The sequence below is a fragment of the Alternaria arbusti genome (genome assembly GCF_024043155.1).
Source record: "Alternaria arbusti strain BMP 1465 chromosome Unknown scaffold_11, whole genome shotgun sequence".
Classification (NCBI taxonomy): Eukaryota; Fungi; Ascomycota; class Dothideomycetes; order Pleosporales; family Pleosporaceae; genus Alternaria; species Alternaria arbusti.
In genome coordinates, this window is record NW_026249951.1 from 379,403 (window position 1) to 392,423 (window position 13,021).

The window sequence follows — 13,021 nt, forward strand, 5'->3', positions numbered from 1 at the left end:
CTGCACTAGGCCCACGAGCTCCCACACCACGCCACCGAACCCACGCGACGAGGGTGCGCCATCTCTGGAGACTCCACTGGGGAAGGTCGTGGTCGGATGTGGCAACCTGCTTCTCCGTCCCGGAATGGCCTGGGTGTTTTGTGGGGAAGCGCGTTTGGTTCAAAAGAACGTGGGAGCCCCAGGTTTGGGATCGGCATCAAGACTACTGCAGAACTTTGCAGCTTCAACACCCGTCCGGTAACTTGAACATTGTTTGTTCTGGTGAATAGTCATCATGGGTGGTTTTGCTCGCGCCCCCGAAGACAGGCCAACGCCTCCGGAAGTTGTAAGTTCTTGTGCTGAGCGATGGTGAGATGATAAGGTGCTAATGTAGTCTATAGTACAACTGGAGGGTCTACATGGCCGCGCTCGTGATCTCAATGGGCGTTTTGGCTTATGGTTACGACTCTGCCTTTATCGGCACTACCATTGCCCAGGAGTCCTTCCAACGAGACTTTGGCATCAATGCATCGAACAAGAACGAGATCACCAGCAACATCACCTCCATATATTCGGCTGGAGGACTCGTAGGAGCGCTGCTTATGTACCCATTCCTTGAGCTCCTTGGTCGCCGTGCGACAGTCATCATCTCCGATGCCATCTTCATCGTTGGCGCGATCATGTGCACTGGTAAGCATGCTTCATTAACCTCATCCATGTGCCAGTACTAATAGTGCACTTTAGTCCCCAAGAACCAATTGAGTCTTGTCCTCGCCGGCCGATTCTTCACTGGCATGGGTGTAGGAGGAATAGCCGCTGTGTCGCCCATCTACATCGCCGAGATCTCGCCTCCTGCTATTCGTGGACGCCTCACTGGGTTCTTCGAATCTTTCTACCAAACGGGTGCCGTTATCGGATTCTGGATCAACTACGGCATTGTACACAATATGGACCGATCGAAATCCATCGCTTGGAGAGTGCCGATGGCTGTTCAGCTCATCCCTGCTGGACTGCTAGCTCTCATGATACCGGTTCTGAAGGAGTCTCCTACCTGGCTGCTGAAACGCGGTCGCGAGGCTGAGGCCTTGAAGTCGTGGAGCTACTTCCGTAACCTACCCGAAGACCATCCATACATTGCCCAGGATGTTCAATACGTGCGAAATGAGATTGCGAAAGAGCGTGCCGCACTTCTACATGGCGAGGCGCATGCTAGCTTCCTCACAACGATCAAAGCCGCAGCACGCGAAGGAGCCATGCCAGGAATGCGAAACAGATTCCTCTTGGTATTCCTCATGTTCATGTGGCAAGCTTGGAGTGGTGCCGCTGCAATCAACTACTACTCTCCAACCATCTTTACATCCATCGGATTGTCCGACGTAACTCTCTGGACCGGTATCTACGGAATAATCAAAGCTGGAGGTTCCATCATCTTCTTCACCTGGTTCATCGACATGTTTGGGCGGAAGTGGCCTTGGATCATCTCTTCCTTGATCTGTGCTTTCTGCCAGTACTACCTCGCCGTCTACATCGCACTCGGAAAGCCAACAGTGGGCGAGCCCATGTCCGAGTCCACAGTCGCTGGTGGCAAAGCTGCAACAGCCATGATCATGATTTTTGGTGCCGCCTGGTCATTCGGTGCGAACGGCCTTCCCTGGATCATCTCTAGCGAAATCTTCCCCGCATCTATGCGCTCTATATCGGGACCATGGGCAGCAGCATCCGTATGGATATGGACTCTGGTAGTCACCAAGGTAAGCACCTATCGATCGCACGTAATAGATATACTAATCTTGTTCTAGGCCTTGCCGCAAATGTACACCTCGATGGAATGGGGCGTATACGTCTTCTTCGCCACCGCGCTTATTTGCGCTAGTATTTACGCCTTCTTCTTCATCCACGACACGAAAGGACTGCGCATGGATCAGATGGATCAGTTGTTTAGTTTCGAGAAGCGCGAAGAGTTCATTGTGCAGGCAGATGGGAAGAACGCAGATTACGAGAGTGAGCACCATGAGAAGGCGCCTGTGCAACGGACTGAGGCTGTTTAATTGTAAGAAGTGTTTTAGTGATATCCATGTATTCCGAGCGTTGTACGTCTACGGCAGCCGCTCAAGTCATTTTCTGTACGTAATGAGTGAAGTATAATTCCCCTCGCGCTTCTTTCCCAACACAACTATACAGCCCGGTCTATCGATTTTCAAAACAGTCTATGAGACCAGCAATTGTCGTTTCGGTTCGTGCAACGTAAGCAATATACGATGCGCGTTGACTTATATCGTGGGAAGCGCGTGTCACATAGGCTAAATCCTGCCTTACTTTCGAACAGTCTGTCGGGTCATTGAAACCCAGGCTGAGCCCTGACCTAACCCGTTTTGACTGCGATCCTAGCGGCTCGTTAGATATAGCTCCTATATGTAGGCAAGTGTAATGCCAATTGCAGCATGGTACTACATATTGGGATCTGACCTGACGGCACCATCAGCCGCAACCGAAGAATTGATGTCGAAGTGCCACGATCACGGCAAGAAAAGGCGGTATTTGGTCTACTATGCAGGAAAAGGATGGTTGAAGAAGAGCATAAGACGTGCAAGTTTCCAGTCTAAGATCTTCCTCTCCGTAGTCTCAACACACCATGCCGTCACCCATCCTCGCGTTCTTACTCGCTCTCTTCACCACACTCGCCGCAGCCGCCCTCCCACCCAAAGGCGCTGTCTCCCTAACAAGCCTAGACATCGACCTCGATGGAAGTGGCTGCAGGCCCGGCGATGCCAGCGTCATGCTCGCCTCCGACAACTCCGCCTTAACCATCATCTTCGACAACTTCGCCGCTTCGGACGGACCAAAAGCAGGGACTGCAAAGACACGCGCCTTCTGCAGAGTGAATATAGGCATGAACTCGCCGGGGTGGGCGTTCGATGTTAGCTCGGCCGATTTCCGAGGCTATGTGTATATTGAGAAGGGGGTTGAGGCTAGTTTGGTTAGCCGGTGGAAGTGGATTGATGTGAATGGCGTGGATATGAAGGGCAAGGTACGTGGTTTTGGCGACTGAAAGTGTTGTTAGAGGTACTGACTTGAAGGATAGGGCAATATTCACAAGACTGTAACAGGGCCATTCGAGGAAGACTTCCTTTTGCACAAGGACGGTGAGATATCAGATACAGAGGCGTCGGTGTGCCAGAAGAAGGATGCGCGGATTCAGATTAGTCTCTCTGCGACGGTGGATTCGGGTACGTCGAACAAAAACGGTTACGTGCAGGGGAGCTCGGTGGATGCTGGGTTCGGCCAGATACTAAATCTGTCGTGGAAGAAATGCTGAGGTAATTTGTTTAATTTGGGGTATCAATTTAAGGGCCAAGAGAGAAAGGTGTCCGTCTCCATCATCGCATCACAACACTTCTTGCTGCTCCGTGAGAAGAACGGACTGACGTAGTCCTACTACGCCTTGGTGTATGCCGGCAAGTCTTCAGACTGTGCCTTGGCAGCAGCCCTCGCCTTCCTCCTCTCCCTGCGGTCCATCTCCCTTGCCACCGCCTTGGCCAGCTTCCTGCGCTCCTCGCGCTCCTTCTGCTTCAGGATGTCGCCCTTGCCCTTGCCCGACCAGACCTTCTTGAACTCCTTGCGGAACTTCTGGTTGAAGGTAAGGTACTTGTCGGCCTCCTCTTCCGCCTTGGCCTTGGTGTGCTCCTCCTCCTCGTCGGTGTCATAGAAGTCGGACTCTTCGTCAGCCTCGTCAGAGACTAAGCGGTTGGTTTCTCCGTTGGAGGACTCGAGGCTGACTGCACGCTGGTTGCGCGCCTTGTCCCAGGTCTTGGTGCGCGAGTAGGCGACGCAGCCGGTGATGCTGAGGACCGTGAGGAAGGGGAAGGAGAGGAAGAGCAGCATGACGATGCCGAATGCGATGAGGTCTTCGTCCATGATTGCGGTCTGAAGGTTTGTGTGTGTATGTGTATGTGTATGTAGGTGTATGGTTTAGGTGCTGGAGGTGGAGAGTGTGGAGACGAGAGGTATGTCTTAAGGGGAGGGTGGTTTGCCACCGGGAGTGTGGCGCAGCCGGTCCGGAACCGTACGTCACACGCCCGAGTCATGCACAACATGTGATTGTGCGTCTGAACACAGTTTCCCTTCCTCTCGACGTGGAACGCTTTCAACACAGACATTATAAGGGGGTAGTATTTGTTTGCTAACCGCAGTAGTCATGAACTCTGGTCGAGCTATCACCTGGGCAGTCGCATTGCCACCATCTACTGGCATGCTGCGATGTGATTCTCGGACTCGTGCAACCCCAACTTATCTTCTCCCGAGGTCGCGTCAACCCACAGAGCTCAGAAGCGCACTCCCTACCCTATTCCAAATACAGCTTCTCCAGCTCCTTGAGCTCTCCCATCAACCAATCTTCATGCCTCTGCTCATACCTCTCCGCCTTAAGCCTCTTCTTCGTCAGCTTCGTCTCCGCCGCATACTTCTGCATAGCCTTTGTGCCCACGCTCAAGATCTTCTTCGTATGTCGCTGGAAGGCTTCTTCTTCCTTGCCTAGTACATCCGCCCATGTCAACCCTTTGCGCTCCATCGCCGCATCCACAGTCTCGTGCCACGCCTTCATTGCACTCGCCGCAACTTCGAATCGCAATCCCTCCGTACCCTTGGTTTGTGAAACTTCATCTGCGTACTTCGCAAGTGTACCCAGCGGTTTGATGGCCTGGACCTCGTCGACAAAGATATCGGTGTGCGGCTGCCAAGGCATGTCGCCCTGAATCATTCCGTACTGCACGCCGGAGATATCGAGCGACGTCTGTTTTCCCGTGGGTCGGTGGGTGACGCGCATGCACCAGTGGATGTACACAGTAGGGTTTGGGTTTTCGAAATCGAAAGGCTCGTCCGTAGCTGTGATGGCTTTTTCTTTGGGCGTCTTGAGGCGGACTTTGACTTCGTCGATGTCTACATCGAGGCCTGGTTGTCTACTGGTTAACTTTCGCCGTCTGATCTAAATGATCCTTGGGTCTTACCTGCGAACAGCTGCTCAATGAGCTTCTTCAGAACGCCAATGTCGTGACACGGCGAAATCACCAGCACCTTGCTCTTGGCCTCAGGATTGCCAACGAAGTACTGCTGCGGAAAGTCTGCAAACCAGCCGTTCTTCCGTCCGAGCTTCTTAGGGTCGTCTGTGATGATGGTAAGGCCGTCATAGAATGTTGGAAGGGAGATTTTGGCGCAGAACCGGCTCCATGTAACTTCGCGGCAGGCGTAGAAGATCTGCTATCAAGCTGTTAGCACAAATAGTAAGATGTCTCAGCACCGCGTTAGCAAAGCATAGCAAGGGAGCTACATACTAGTAATAAGTTAGCAAGACATCCTAAGAGCTATTCGTGATAGCTACTTTACACTGAAGCATGCGGGAGGCGCGATGGATACGGAACCCGGGTGAGGTTACCGGGCTCGCTCTCAAACCATCCAGGTAGTCTCTCAGCATACCGATCAAGCGGTGTCGATGTTCGGCATATCGTTCGTCGATCACCCGCTTGCCTCCGGGCAGCAACAACTGTCGTGGTATTTTAGACATGATAATTGGTTTCTGTGCGGTTGGTAGTGTTAGCTGAGGTGGTGGTTACGGCGCGACTTTGCTCTTGTTGTTGTCTCTGCCTTCACCATGGCGACGGAAATCTCTGACTACAAACAACGATAAATATGACGACACTTCATTATTAGATAACTCAACAAACGAGACACAAGTTCACAACGAGCACTCGAAGGTTTAGTGAGATCAGATCATTCGCATTAGATTTTGTGATGGAGAGAGACAGGTCTGACATAAGTACTGTCTCAAACCCGAACAGTAAGCATTTCGCCGAAAGAGACACTAGGCTGACAAACCAGGGCGCCAGATGTACAAGCCATTGTCGTGCTCTACTGAGTAATCCGAATTGCAGCGAATGCTTGACGGTGATAGGGATGTATAGAAACCAGGGCGCAGGACATATCAGTCATCTTACCGCAGTAAAGACGTCTCCGAATTACAGGCAATACTTGATGGCGATAGACCAGAGTCCTCAACATCTGAGTGCATAATAAATCCGCCGTCCGGCAGTGTTTTGAACCTCGTATTCTCAGGCCACGGCTGATGTTTATGCCACTCTTTGGTATTCACCGTCAGTTGAGGTCCCCCACGACGCCTTTTCGGTACATCCGTTCTCGTGGATTGACGCGGGCCTGCGTTCATCGCTTGATCAGGTGCTTTGCGGGTCTCTTTAGATACGGTGACTTTTGGCGGCTGGACAGGGCCCTGCGAAGTCTGGTCATCGAACTCTACACGCCGTTCCCTCTTAACACGTTGATGAGCGCCAAGGCGATGATCGATTCTCAACTGTACAGTGACACCTTCCTTGTCCTCTTGGTACTTCTCATTTGAGCCGATGAAGAAGTCTATGCGTTCGTCGTCGTACACGGTAGCTTTACCGCACGGACAAGAAATAGCAAATTCGAGACGACCCTTCTTCACGACACCCCGCTGCGTCCTCCCGCACGCGCGGCATAGTCGACAATAGGGGACCAATCCAGCGGTCGCTGAAGAGGGCTCCTGGAACGCATCCAGATGTGATGATTGAACTCGTTTAAGGACCGCCGAGCTGGAACATTCCGGGCAAAAGATGTGATCGCACCTTGTGCATTCCAGACGGTTGAACGGGAACGCGCCTTGACGATGTGTTACAAGGTTTTCGTTATCAGCGTGGCCCTTACAACATAGCCACACACCATCTTCCTTGTGTCTCCGCCAGCCAGCTACAGGCTCATAAGGTTTGTCAGGCGACTTCGGGACAACGTCATGGTAGATACTGCCTGTCCAACCTTGTTGTTTGCGCACTATCTTGAATGCGCCTCCACCCAATGAACTGGATCGCTCGCGGTTCGTCATCTTTCTTCCGTCTGTTCCTACTGCTTGATATTTCTAGACTCTTTTGTGAGGTCCGGATGGGAGTGGCGGATGAGGTTATATAGATTCCGTCGAGCCTTCAATAGACGTTGTTTGCCATGTGTTTCACAGTGTCTAGTGATCTTGTTGGATGCAGTCATGCATTGGGTCTCTGCTGACTCTGAGGTCTGTGTTGCCGATGTACAAGGGAGCTGTGTATGTACGAATATCAGATATGTTGGCCAACGCGCAGTGTAGAGCTACACGTTGCGTCTTATTTCTTGCAATCACGAAACATAGAGAAGATGTGAGTGAGAGGTATATTAGTAGACGCTGCTCGATAGCAGGATGACTGTGGACGAGAAAACGGATGCACGAATCTAGCATCACGCGCTCCGTCTGCTCAATCTGGAAACCACGAGACATCGGCGCGAACATCCCGGCCTGAATCTAGCTTCAACACATAAGCTGTAGATCCACCTGCTCGTCGCTTGGGGCGTTTATTACGCTTGGTCTCCGGCTTTGAAACGTCTCGGACGTGAGTTGGTCCTCCCTTATCGAGTGCGAGACGAAACTTCTCAATCTCACCAGGGGAGGAAGGAACCCAATCGGCGAGAGGAATCCTGTTGCTCTTACACCGTTGGGATGCATCCAGTCTTTGCGTGAGGCGTACATCTACCGTGACAGCATCAGCATCGCTCTGATACGCAGCGTTATCGCCAATATAGAAGTACATTGGCTCTTCGCTAGAGATCTGGCCGCAGACGCATGGCATTGTTGGAAATTCAATGCGACCTTTGCTGATTTTACCACGATGTGTGAGACCGCATGCTCGACACAGTTGGCAGTATCTGCTCTCTTTTAACCTCCTCTGGCCTTCGAAACGTTCCTCGTAAACCTCCAACTTCAGTGAGGGTACTGGAGTCAAGATCTCGGAGGTACGATCATCGGGACACAGTATGCGTTCGCAATGACATTTAACATACTTGAAGGGATGTGGTCCTGCGAAATGGTATAGTTTCATGTCGTGGCCACAGCTAGGGGCCCAGACACCATCTGCGGTACGGTCGTATTGGAAGTGGACATCGTTGTGGAGATGTCTACGTAGGCTTCGCTTCGAGAGCCTGAAAGGGTTGACGGCTTTGATAGCCTTTGCGACTCTCTCTAATGAGAGTCTCCGCGTGGAAATCTTTGTGAAATGGGCTGTTCTCATTGTATCTTGGGCTGTTGTGAAAGCGAGTAAATATTCGGGTTGTTGGTAGGCTGCATGCCCGGCCATGGAAGAAACAATGCAACAAAGAAATAGTTGTGCTGCTGCTACACTCTATCATCACTATGGTCAGCGGCGCATCACTGTAAGTATATAGACGATGGATTTGACATATATAACGAAGTATCGGGAAATGTGATGGATCAGTAATCTCTATAAGTACACAATGAGATATGAGATAGTGATAGTAAGACGACTTACTTGAAACAGTATCAGTAGATAGAGTAAACATCACTTGCATGTCTCTTAACGTATCGCTGTCTTATCCGTATGGTAATGGTTCAGATCGAAGCTCACGAAGGCAGCCATTGACGTGATGGGATTCTCATCTCCTCCAATGCTATTCAGCCAGTCGTGAACATCATCCTGGATTCCTGCAACTCAGTCCCGATGATGGCGCATCCTCGTTCGCAATGATCCACCGAAAAGTAAGCCTCGTCGCATCATCAGCTCTTGCATCGATGAGTTTGACAAAGCTCGCATCCGGATCCCTCCTATACGGCTCGTTGTTACCGATATGATAGCGTGGCCAGTCACCGTATGAAGTGCTCCCGCAAGCCGCACACTTGACACCGTAAAAGTCTAAGGTCGTACCTTCCATCTCGGCGCGATGACTCAGTCCGCAGGTAGTGCAGATGTGGAAATAACGAACTTCGCGATCGAGGCGTGGCCGTGGTGCTTGAATCATGCCGTACGGTAGAGGTGATAGGATCTCGGATGAGTGACACTGAGAACACAGTATCTCGTTGCAGCGACTGCATAACAGATGTTTGAAAGGAAAGGCGCCTTTGTAGTGCGTAACGACGTTCTCGTGACGACAGTGGCAGCATCTCCATATTCCGTCCCCGATCTCTGCATCGCTCCGCAAGGCCCGTAGAGCAGGATACTTGTTCTCCTGTATTATATAATACTCGGTGGGCGCTTCCGCAGGGATCGCGGAGTCGAAATCTTCCTGTACGCTTCCTGGCCTAGAGCTGTCCTTTGAGTGTCGTTCGGCTATCGGCGAGAGGAGATGATGCGCTGTTGTTGTGGTGCCCTTTCTCGACTCGGCCTTTTCGAAGACGCTGGTCAGTGTCGATGTAAAGGCTTTCGACAGTCGCTTGGCGCGGAAGATGCTGCTCTGACGCTTCATACCGAGCTATGTTCGAAACCGTGGTAGTCGCGCGTGGGGTTAGTGTAGCTGCGGGACGAGACTGGATTTGGTTGCAGTGAAGATCTAGATGTTCAGTTGCTTGTTTGGGTGCTCGCTCAGAGTGTAACGAAATCACGTTCAGTCACGCCTTGCGCCTTCCTCTCACCGCGCAGCTGCGAAGGCAAGCGCGTTGGGGCTCACCTCGAACGTTTACTTCTGCAGTCTCCCTGACAGTGATGATTGACTGAAGTGATAGATGTAGAATTCATTTCTCTATTCAGATCCGTTAAGCGAGGGTGGTTCACGCATGTTATTTTGGTCCTGCTGGCGTAAACAGCAAGGCCTGAGCTAAGGTGGCATTATCTTGTAGAGTAACGTGTCGAGCAAACGCGCGCGCGTGAAGGCGTATCATCTTGGGATGCATCCGTGACTGTCGCCAAGTGATATAGCGTGTCATCGTGGCACAAAATCATAGAAAGAAAGACTAGAAGGGGTAAAGATTTGTTCTGGGGGAGGGCGCGCAGAGAAAGATAGGATTGAAGGGGAAGAACAATACCTAGCCCTGTGACGTACTGTGGTTGAACCCTACCCGGCGCTAGCCCTGGAGTGCTGACGCGGAACATTGAACATTGATCTGTCCTCGCGCGTCTGCCTGCAACCAACATTCACCACCACCGCCATGATCCAGGCAATCCTTCAGGTTAGTGCGCACACAAGTAAACTGAGGCTACCGTGACTGACATGATGCAGCGCCTGGGCCGCTGGCTCGACCGGCCGCTCTTTCCATGGAAGCGCCTCGTTGTCGGCTTCTCGCTCGCAGAGTTCGCCCTGGAGAACTGGCTTCTCTTCCGCCAGTACCGTGTCCTCCAACGCACCACCGTCCCCAAGGCTCTCGACAAGGAAATTGAAAGGGAGACCTTCGATAAATCCCAGGTACGCGCACAATTGCAGCAACCCCGCCATGCTTACCAGCGCTGACTTGACAGGAATATGGCCGCGCCAAAGCCAAGTTCAGCTTCTTCTCCGCTCTCTTCAACCAGGTCAAATCCCTCGCCGTCCTCTACTTCAACGTATACCCGCTCGTCTGGGCCGCCGCCGGCACCGTCGTCGCTCGCTATGCGCCCGTCCGCTTCTCTGGTGAAATTCCCCAGTCGCTCTTGTTCATGTACATGTTGGGGTGGATCGATCTGATCACCGGCCTCGGCTTCTCCTACTACCACAGCTTCGTGCTCGAGGAGAAGTTTGGCTTCAACAAGATGACGGTCAAGCTCTGGCTCACGGACATGATCAAGGGCCAGGCTCTCGCTATTGCCTTCGGTATTCCCATTGGAAGCGCCTTCTTGGCCATCATCAAGAAGACAGGCCAGGGTTTCTTCTACTACCTGTGGATGTTCATGCTGGTTATCCAGATCACTGGCATGACCATCTACCCGATCCTCATTGTGCCCATGTTCAACAAGCTGGAGCCGCTCAAGCCCGGCAAGCTCAAGGAGTCTGTCGAGGCGCTTGCGTCTAAGCTCAACTTCCCGCTCTCGGAACTACAGGTCATCGACGGCAGCAAGCGCAGCGCCCACAGCAACGCATACTTCACTGGACTACCCTGGATCGGCAAGAAGAAGATTGTCATCTACGACACACTGCTGGAGAAGAGCACGGAGAAGGAAGTTGAGGCTGTCCTGGCACACGAACTGGGACACTGGAAGATGAACCACACTTCGCGACTTCTTTTCATTAGCCAGGCGCATCTATTCTACATGTTCGCCCTGTTCTCCGTCTTCATCGACAACCGCTCGCTCTACGCCGACTTTGGTTTCCACAGGGAGCAGCCGACAATCGTTGGCTTCATGCTCTTCAACGAGATTCTGTCGCCCACGGACTCCATCATCAAGCTCCTCCTCAACATCTGGACTCGCAGCATGGAGTACGAAGCCGGTATGTATCCTGGTCCCAATCCATGTCTCAGCCAATGCTAACAACACCCAGATGCCTTCGCAGTCAAGCTCGGATATGCGCGCGAACTCGGTGCCTCATTGATCAAGCTCCAGATCCAGAACCTGTCAAGCATGGATGCCGACTGGTTCTATTCCAGCTTCCACCACTCCCACCCCATCCTGACGGAGCGCCTCAAGGCTATGAACTGGACTGGCGACAAGAAGGTCTCGGAGGACAAGGCGGCGGACGAGGAGAAGCCTATCAAGGCAGCGGATCGGGAACTCTAGGCGTGGATCTCGATCGGATTTTGTACAATATCGGGTATAAAAGGTCATGGGAACTTGACCGCGCAGGGTCGCAAGTGCGACGAAAAGTTCGTAGAATACAGCCCAAATGCAATGGCCGAGGCGTCCGTCAGAGTCGTTCCCACCATGTATCTTTTGCAAATCGTGAGATCTGACACCTTTACTCTTTTGACTTGCCCTTCGCGGCCTTTTCCTTCTTCCTCTGCTGGTCTCGTTCTTTCTTCGCCCTCTTCCTCGCGTCCTTGTCTATCGCGCCACCCGCGGGCCCCTGCTCCTCCACCTGCGCATTCGTCCGCTTCTTGTCTTTGCCCTTGGTAGACTGTACCTCGGGTTCTTCACCACCCTCCTGCACAACATTCGTCCTGTCGCCAATCTCTCCAATCTCGATATCTCCCTGTTCAGCCTGATACTCAGCCAGGTCCTGCCATTCTCCCTCGGCAACCGTTGCAAACTGGCTGGACTTCTTGAGACCGCCCTTGCGACCAGTCTTGACAGTGACATCCGTGGTTGCGTTTTGTTGGTCGTCTTCCTCGTCTAGCGCTCGTTCTGGTTCTTGGTACTCGCCGCGCAAACCCGCTGCTACACGGCGCAAGTGGTGCATGATTGGGTTGCCCATAGCGCCGCCTTGCGCATTGAATGCGACGCCTTCTGGTGTGATAGTCGCATCGGGGTGGAGATGCGGGTACGTTTCCGAGTTCGAGAGGTACTTTTCGAGGATGGCCGACGCAGCGTCGAGAGAGATGGGCGCGCTGGAGATGTGGCGGCGAGGAGGAGGTGCTTCGAGCATCATTTTGGCAGTATTTGGGCGCGAAATAGAGGGTTGGGTGGGTAGTTGCTATCGTGGAAATGGTCGAGTTGTTGGTTAGGATTTTGGGACGACGGCCAACTTTTTGCGCACGGACGACAAGGAATGTGTTAGCTCTGCGGACTTCGCGACGGGCATGCCAGACTGTACGCTCGCATCGATAAATCGGGACCACGCCGCCACGGAGACGATACAACGGGCGAAGAGAGGACAATTGCGGTCGACATACACATCATGAACGCCTTCCGGTGCCTACGGGTCGTCGCGCGCCCTTCAACCAGCGCATCCACACTCCTCCGACCACGCATAGCACCACCACACTCGTACCTACCCTCCCTCCAAGCCCCTTCTCCACACCTCTAACCCATCCTCCAGATTATCTCAACCCTCGTCTACCCGCCAAATATCGCTCCTCACCCCCCGACGCCCTATGCTGCCCCGCACAAACGCCCTCCCGCCCGCGGGCACCACCTCTCTGGTCCCCTCAAGCTCCGAGACGCTGGACCTCGCCTCCAAAATCTCGTCACATCCTGGTCTGGGCAGCATGCAGATACGGTGCGGTCCGCGTGATACGTACAACCCGAGCCATCTGGTGCGCAAGAGGAGACATGGGTTTTTGAGCAGGATTAGGACGAAGAAGGGGCGGAAGATGATTATGCGGAGGTTGAAGAAGGGGAGGTGGAACATCAGTCAC

At 52.8% G+C, this 13,021-nt stretch overlaps 6 protein-coding genes across 6 annotated transcripts; 3 read left to right on the forward strand and 3 right to left on the reverse strand.

Annotated features, from left to right (window-relative positions):
- Nucleotides 1-274: 274 nt before the first annotated feature.
- Nucleotides 275-2,027, forward strand: J4E86_007750 (uncharacterized protein; the record flags this gene model as incomplete). Its single annotated transcript, XM_051448266.1, has 4 exons — nucleotides 275-325; nucleotides 381-669; nucleotides 724-1,730; nucleotides 1,779-2,027. 4 exons carry the CDS (start codon nucleotides 275-277, stop codon nucleotides 2,025-2,027), a joined length of 1,596 nt encoding a protein of 531 aa, XP_051300533.1.
- Nucleotides 2,028-2,611: 584 nt separating this feature from the next.
- J4E86_007751 (uncharacterized protein) lies at nucleotides 2,612-3,295 on the forward strand (the record flags this gene model as incomplete). The annotated part of the gene is made up of 2 exons (XM_051448267.1): nucleotides 2,612-3,007; nucleotides 3,062-3,295. 2 exons carry the CDS (start codon nucleotides 2,612-2,614, stop codon nucleotides 3,293-3,295), a joined length of 630 nt encoding a protein of 209 aa, XP_051300534.1.
- A 119-nt stretch (nucleotides 3,296-3,414) lies between these two features.
- J4E86_007752 (uncharacterized protein) lies at nucleotides 3,415-3,894 on the reverse strand (the record flags this gene model as incomplete). The annotated part of the gene is made up of 1 exon (XM_051448268.1): nucleotides 3,415-3,894. The coding sequence occupies one exon, from the start codon at nucleotides 3,892-3,894 to the stop codon at nucleotides 3,415-3,417; it is 480 nt and encodes a 159-aa protein (XP_051300535.1).
- Nucleotides 3,895-4,321: 427 nt separating this feature from the next.
- On the reverse strand, nucleotides 4,322-5,536 carry J4E86_007753 (uncharacterized protein; the record flags this gene model as incomplete). The annotated part of the gene is made up of 3 exons (XM_051448269.1): nucleotides 4,322-4,926; nucleotides 4,983-5,232; nucleotides 5,408-5,536. 3 exons carry the CDS (start codon nucleotides 5,534-5,536, stop codon nucleotides 4,322-4,324), a joined length of 984 nt encoding a protein of 327 aa, XP_051300536.1.
- A 4,428-nt stretch (nucleotides 5,537-9,964) lies between these two features.
- Nucleotides 9,965-11,504, forward strand: J4E86_007754 (uncharacterized protein; the record flags this gene model as incomplete). Its single annotated transcript, XM_051448270.1, has 4 exons — nucleotides 9,965-9,985; nucleotides 10,036-10,218; nucleotides 10,272-11,217; nucleotides 11,269-11,504. The coding sequence occupies 4 exons, from the start codon at nucleotides 9,965-9,967 to the stop codon at nucleotides 11,502-11,504; spliced, it is 1,386 nt and encodes a 461-aa protein (XP_051300537.1).
- Nucleotides 11,505-11,682: 178 nt separating this feature from the next.
- On the reverse strand, nucleotides 11,683-12,312 carry J4E86_007755 (uncharacterized protein; the record flags this gene model as incomplete). The annotated part of the gene is made up of 1 exon (XM_051448271.1): nucleotides 11,683-12,312. The coding sequence occupies one exon, from the start codon at nucleotides 12,310-12,312 to the stop codon at nucleotides 11,683-11,685; it is 630 nt and encodes a 209-aa protein (XP_051300538.1).
- Nucleotides 12,313-13,021: the final 709 nt, after the last annotated feature.